This window comes from Aegilops tauschii, chromosome 2, assembly GCF_002575655.3.
Source record: "Aegilops tauschii subsp. strangulata cultivar AL8/78 chromosome 2, Aet v6.0, whole genome shotgun sequence".
NCBI classification, from domain to species: domain Eukaryota; kingdom Viridiplantae; phylum Streptophyta; class Magnoliopsida; order Poales; family Poaceae; genus Aegilops; species Aegilops tauschii.
The window spans coordinates 620,187,052-620,193,651 of record NC_053036.3 but is presented as its reverse complement, the minus strand read 5'-3'; the positions used below and the strand labels follow the sequence as shown (position 1 = coordinate 620,193,651).

General features: G+C 55.5%; 1 protein-coding gene across 1 annotated transcript; it reads left to right on the top strand.

Annotated features, from left to right (window-relative positions):
• Nucleotides 1–1,104: 1,104 nt before the first annotated feature.
• On the top strand, nucleotides 1,105–6,011 carry LOC109753625 (uncharacterized). The gene is made up of 4 exons (XM_020312542.4): nucleotides 1,105–1,582; nucleotides 1,665–1,804; nucleotides 4,786–4,868; nucleotides 5,064–6,011. The coding sequence occupies exons 2-4, from the start codon at nucleotides 1,741–1,743 to the stop codon at nucleotides 5,223–5,225; spliced, it is 309 nt and encodes a 102-aa protein (XP_020168131.1). The 5' UTR covers nucleotides 1,105–1,582; nucleotides 1,665–1,740; the 3' UTR covers nucleotides 5,226–6,011.
• Nucleotides 6,012–6,600: the final 589 nt, after the last annotated feature.

The following is a 6,600-nucleotide window of genomic DNA, read 5'->3' as shown; positions in this document are numbered from 1 at the left end:
TCCAGCGACGTACACGCCGAAGCAGTGGCGCCGGCGCAGCATGTCCGGCACGCCGAAGCTGTAGAACACTACCCGCCGCATGTTGGTGACTCCGAGCAGGTACAGGTGGCAGCCACCGAGCACGGCGCAGCTAAACCCGGCGGCGGCCGCGTATTCAGCGGGCACGGGCGGCGTCGCGCGCCATGCTGCGGCTGGTGGAGCCGGCCGCGGCAACTCGGCAGAGGAAGGTGGACGGGCGGCGAGCCGGTCAGCGGACGGGGCCGGACCCGGCGCCGCGGCCCGCCGCTGCTGGAGTCTAGGCCGTGCTCATGCGTCGGCGAGCCCTCGCGCCGCGTAGGGAGCCAGGCCCGCCTCTGCGCACCGGCTACCGCGCGCCGTCGCGTCGCGCCTCCGCGTACCAGCTCCTGCGCGCCATCGCTTCGCGCCTCCGTGCACCGGCTCCCGCCGCCGTCGCGTCGCGCCTGCGCTCACCGGCTCCCGCGCGCCGCCGCGTCGCCCCTCGCGGCCGGGTGCTCCTCACCTCCGAGCTCCCGTGCTGCTCCTCTCCTTGCGGCGACCCGCCTCCACGCGTCTGCGACGCCCGCGCCGGCTGCTTCGCCGCCCGCCCCCTTCCCCGGCACGATGTGGAGGACGGCGACGAGGTAGACGGGGGCGCCGGAGCCGACTTGCTGGGCGTAGCGGCGAGGCAGCGCCCGATGCGTGCGGCCGACGGGCTTGTGTGAGAGAGACAGGATGGGCGTGGGTGGACGGGAGCACGTGGTGGGCCAGGGAAGGAAAGGAAAGAGAGAGGAGAGAGACACTGGCAGATGGGCCAGCACCTGCAAAACGGCGAAAATAGCCTCCCAGCTCCTTGGGTTTGCGTTGGGATCGCCGGCTCTATATTCGGCCAAATTCGACGCTAATCAGACACGTGGGGGCGTGAGTGAAACTTTTTTTGTCGGCCGGCGATGAAAAAGTGTTTCTGAGAGCCTTCGTGGGGGACGGGTGGAGATGCTCTCATACCCAGTCTTGCTGGTCATGGACTACAGATGATCATGTCACGTTAGGTGTAAACTTGATAGTATGTATATGTCTTTGTGTTGTGCATGAGATGGTTTGGCATGTACTCCCTCTGTACCGAAATGTAAGTCGTTTAAGCATTCGACGTGCAAATTTTGTTACGCTACGAATATTTTCCACTTTCCAGAAATGCCCTCTCGTTCGTTCACCTCACCAACTCGAGCTCACTCTCTCTGGTTCCCCTCTCACCCACCCCCTTCTCGATCCCCTCCAGATCCCCGTCGTCGCCGGCCTCTCCTCGTCGTCGTTCGCCGGCCTCTCCTCGCCACCACCGCGCACTCTGTTTCCTCCCACCGCGCACCCTGTTTCCTCCGGCCGCGCACACCGCACCGTAGGTCAAAAGCTTGCTTTTTTAGGCGCCGTCGACGAGCTTCTGGGCGGCGGAGGATGGATCCGCGTGCACTGAAGTTGGATCCGCGCGTCTCGACGCCGTAGCAGCGCCGTCCTCCTCCACGACCACACAACCGCGTCGGCGGAGGACCCGAATCCCTAGCCAGCGAGCTCAGGCAGCCATGGATCCATGGTTACAAATCCTTCCTCTTATCTCTCTCTGACCCACCCCCGTCTCTTCTCCCTCCCTCTCTGACCCCCGTCTCCATGACCAGGTCGATGCCATGGAAGAGCCACCAACAGCAGCAGCTAAGATATGGACATGCAGGCCGCTGCGCTCCCTGATGCATCATGCGTGCTGCCCTCCCTAACCACCGCTTCTCGGACTCTACTTCTTCCTTGGTCACCATGGAAGGTACTCCATGTTATGCTCTGCTATGCTCCATGTTATGCTTGCTGCAACTTAAGATAAAACTGCAAAAATCTCAAATGTTATGCTTCCATGTTATGCTCCCGTGCATAATTCAGTCAAGATAAAACTGCAGAACTCTCAGACTTTAGCATGGACTGAATAATGCTGGTGCATATAATTCAGTCAAATGCAGTTAAGGATTTTGTTAGGATTGTTACTACTCCTAAGATCATTCATGGACTGAATAATTCAATCAGATTCAGCTAAGATATCCAGTCAAATTCAGATGTCCCTTCAGTTTGCAATCATTCATGGACTGAATAATGCTGGTGCAAACTTTAGTGATCTCATAATTTTGGAGTAGCTTCCTTAAATGAATGCTTGAGTTGGAGTAGACTGCTACGGTTAATGAATGCTTATTTATCTTACTGGAGCTGTTAATTTGCATATGAAGCATGGAGTAGTTTCTCTAGTTTTGTTAAAGTATGGATATTGAACTTTCCTTGTGGATGGAGAGCCTGTAGGAGAGCACCAACAACAGAATTATGCAGAGCCTTGTCAAATGTTGTTGCACTGAACAGAGGCATGGGTAAAGCCCTCAATTTCAGTATGCAAATGTATGCAGTAGTCAATTTAATTAAAATGTGTTTCTGTAGGCATCTGTATGGAGTACTAGTCCATTTAAGTGTAGCAGTAGTGCTTGCTTGATTGCTTGCAATAGTTTAGTTGCTCATAACCGAAAAAGGCTTTCGCCCCGCTTTATATATAAAGCAACGATCGACATACATGATGCAAACCACCCGACACCACACACACCCAAGGCAGATACAAGGGAGCTGACGAACAACAACGCTACTCTAAACACCCCAAAGCAAACAACAAGTAGGCAGAAGAGCATAGCTAAGGGCCTAAAGAGCTCTCCACCGTGAACGAGTCACCGCGAGGAGACGAAGCCGCAACTCGACGAACCAGGGACTCCAAAGCGGTGCTTCCAAGAAAGAAAAGGCACCGAAGAGCCGCCACCGCCCGATCCAGGGAATCTAGGTTTTCACCCGGAGTAACACGAAGGATGCAGGGTCACCACGATGGAGCCTTCAAGAAGGGAACGACGCATGGACGCCGCCGCCATCGGTCTGGCTCCAAGCCAGACGAGGTTTTCACCCCGGCCACCACCCTCAGCCTCCGTCCAAGGTACAGCCCTAGATGAGAGCGTCGGCCGCACCACCACCGAGATCGTCGAAGGCCCACCCCCATGCCGCCCACGCAGCCATGACAGCAAGCCCGAGCCACGAGCTCCGCCCACGAGCCAGCAGCTCCCGCCACCAAGGCCGCCGCCTTGCATCCAGACACTCCGGAGACCATCAAAGGCACGAGCTTTGAGCCGACCGGCAAACCCCTAGCACCATCGGAACCGCCGGTGACCGACCCGCCCCGAACAATTGTCCGCGGCAAGGAGGCACTAGGCCAGGAAAAGGGGAGGGGGGAGCGGAGCTCGTCCGGACCGGGTGTGCGCCGGTGACAGGTAGTCGATCTACCCGTCCCTCCAGCAGCCTCCCCTGCGTCACCCCTGACGCCCTACCACGGCCTCCGGCCAGAACCTGCGAGGAAGAGGCAGCCACCCGTCCGCCGGCGAGGGCCGCCGGATCGACCGCACCCAGCCGCCGAAGAAGGCCGCCAAGAGCGTCAACCACCACCACACCACCTGCGCCTCCACGCCCTGGCCAGGAACAGCCGATGCCCCGCCACCCCACCGGAGTAGAACGAGGACTAGTTGCAGCGCCGCCACCTTGGAAGGGCCACCGGCCACCCCTGACGCCGCCAACCACCACCACCAGCCGAATCTGGGCAAGGGTTGCCAGATCCGCCGCCAGCACGCCCCCGGGCCTCCAGCCCCCACGAGCCAAGGAGGAGGGGGAGGAGGGAAGGAGGGAGCGCCGGCAGTCCACCAGGACGCCAGGAGGAGGGAGGAAAACAGAGCAGCGGCCGACTGGCGCCCGGCGCCACCGAGCAGGGGAGGGCGCCCCGCGTCGCCCGTCACCTGCGCGTGGGAGGAAGACGCCCCGCCGCCTCCTGCGCCACGCGGCCTATGGCCGGCGACGCCACCGGCGGCAGCGAGGGATGGGGTGCGGGGCGAGGAGACGGGGGCGGCGGCGCTAGGGTTGCCTCCCGGGGACGCCTGCGGGAGCGCCTCGGGAGGGGAGGGGAGGGGCGGCTCTCGTCGCTCTAGTTGCTCATAATTAAGTGTAGGAGTATCTTCTTCTCTGTTCTTGCTGTCATCTTCTCTTAGCTGCTCATAATTAAGTGTAGGATTTTCTCTTTTCTTTTCTCTTCTCGTCTTTCTCTCTTCTTCTCTTGTCTTGCAAATACTCCTCTTGTGCCCTCCTTGATTTAATTTTCTTTAATTAAAATTAAACTGAGTAGCAGTAGCATTTTGCTTGCCGGAGTAGAGTATTGCAATGCATGCATTTGATTCAGTTTCTTCTCTTTTGAGCATGTTTGCTTGTAGTGCTTACGATTAAACCTTTTGAATTAATTTTCTTGGATTACTTGGAGTACTGATGGTGATTGCTGCTGTTAAGTTAGGACCTGCAAGCAGTAGTGCTTGCTTAGTGTAGGACTTGCAAGAAGAGGATTGCAAGCTACTGTAGTGTACTCCTCTTGCAAGTAATTTAACTAAAAAAATTTAGTGAACTGAAATATTCGGTTAAAGTTAACTAAAAACGTTCCATGTCAAATTGTGTACTCCCATTGCTTTATTTGATCATTTGAGTTAACAGAGTATTTAACTTTAACTTTAACTGATCATTGTTTTATTTGATCCTCATTGTGTACTTCCATTGTTCTACTCCTGCATTTAGTACTATATCTGCATTGTTCTACTCCCATTCAGTTAACAGAGTAGTTCATGTCAAACAAATTCTGAAATATACCTGCATTTAGTATATCTCCATCTCCTGCATCTTCAATCATCTCATCTTCTTCAGGTGGAGTGTTGTTGAGGTCTGGGAGAACCATCTTCTACAGGCGAGACGACGAGGCCGTTGTCAGTGGTGAGCTGGTACTACAGGTAAAGCATGTTCTCCAGAACCTTCCGCTGCTCCTTATGTGTTGCTGATCTGCTACAACTATTGTTGCTAATCTGATGATGCTGCTGTTGTGAAACTACTGCTGCTGTCATACTCCACCTACAGAAGAACCCAGCAGCTGTTGTTGCTGCTACTGATCAGTATGACTATAATCTCTGTTGTTGCTGTTGTTGCAGGAGAAGGAACATGCCCAAGAGAAGAAGGATCACGCCCAGGACAACAAGAAGGAGCAGGATAAGGCCCTAAGGACCTGGGATCGCTGCTGCTGGACCTGGGACCTGGGATCGCTGCTGCTGGAGCTGGGACCTAGGATTGCTGCTGCTGGACCTGGGAACTAGGATCGCTGCTACTGTGTGCCTCCTTGGCACCCCTGGATTTGGGATCGCCGCTGGAGACAAGGACCTGGGATCGCTGTTGGAGGCGAGGACCTGGGAGCGCATGGGACCTGGGCGCATGGAGGAGAAGCAGGGGCAGGCGGAGGAGAAGCAGGGGCGGGCGGGCGGACGATGTCCTGGTGAACAGGCGGGCTATGGCCTAGCGGATGGAGGAAGAAGATGATGGGGATACCGATTCAAACTAGGGGCAACGATGTAAATTCCACCGTTTTCACCTGGTCGGAACGAATCCTCCAGCGACTTACATTTCGGAACGGAGGGAGTATTTAAAATTATGTTCCTCTCAGTGTGCTGCTTCCGGCGATCTCATCAAGACGACTGCATGCACGGTTGATCGGGAGAGCAGGTGTCTTCGGAACCCTGTCGTTCTAGATCCTGCCTGGAAGAATGACAATAAGGATTTTGGGGAGCGTCTCGACGCGACTGCTCCCGATCCGTCCGCGTCTCCATCCTCCTCTGCTTCCACTACTTCTCCTGCATTGACCCCATGACCGACAACGCCGAGGTTGCTGTTGCCGCCGCCGCATTGGCCTGACCAACCGGAGGGTATGATTCGCTCATCCCCTATTTGCTCGTTCATGTGCTAGCCGTATATGTTGTGTTCATAGAGTTTCGGTTCTATGTATTGTACATGCTCACATTCTTAGGTATCAGTATAAGTTGCACACTATGATAGCCATATTTACTGTTTACTGTAGGATTAGTCTAATAGAAAAGGTGTTGATATTTCCAACAGTGGCTTTGGCCAGCGACTTGACGTCTTAATCCCCAGATCGTGATCCGACGGCTTTGGGATTGCTCAGACTCAAGACAGGGCGAAATCCCAAATCGGCTTGCCGATGCTGGCAGCCGCGACACCCGATGTGCCGTCCGCATCTTGGTAGCCCTGTCATGGATTTTATCGGTACCCCTCCTCAAGCACCGAGGGAAACACTAGATCCAGTTCTACAGATCGGACGATGTCGACGGTGTCATTCCTCTTCTTGAAGGTGATGCCTTATTCGCTCACGGCATCCCCGTGTTGGATTGAAGATCTTGGTTGTCGTGTTGGTTCGAGCTGCTTCTCAAGACGCGCCGACGCGGGCATCCGAGGTCATGTACGACTTCGCCAATGCTCCCCCATTGCTTCCGCCTCCGTCTCGATGGGTCCTACAAGCTTTGCGTACTAAAAAAAATCAATGGACAAAGGCTTATCTTTCTTTTTCGGAAAAAACACCGAGTCTACAAGAAGAGATAGTATGTCGTGTTCACTTGGCAGACTAGCAGGCTAGCACGCACCGTCGCCTCACCGACGTACGTACGCACGCGGAGCGTTTGA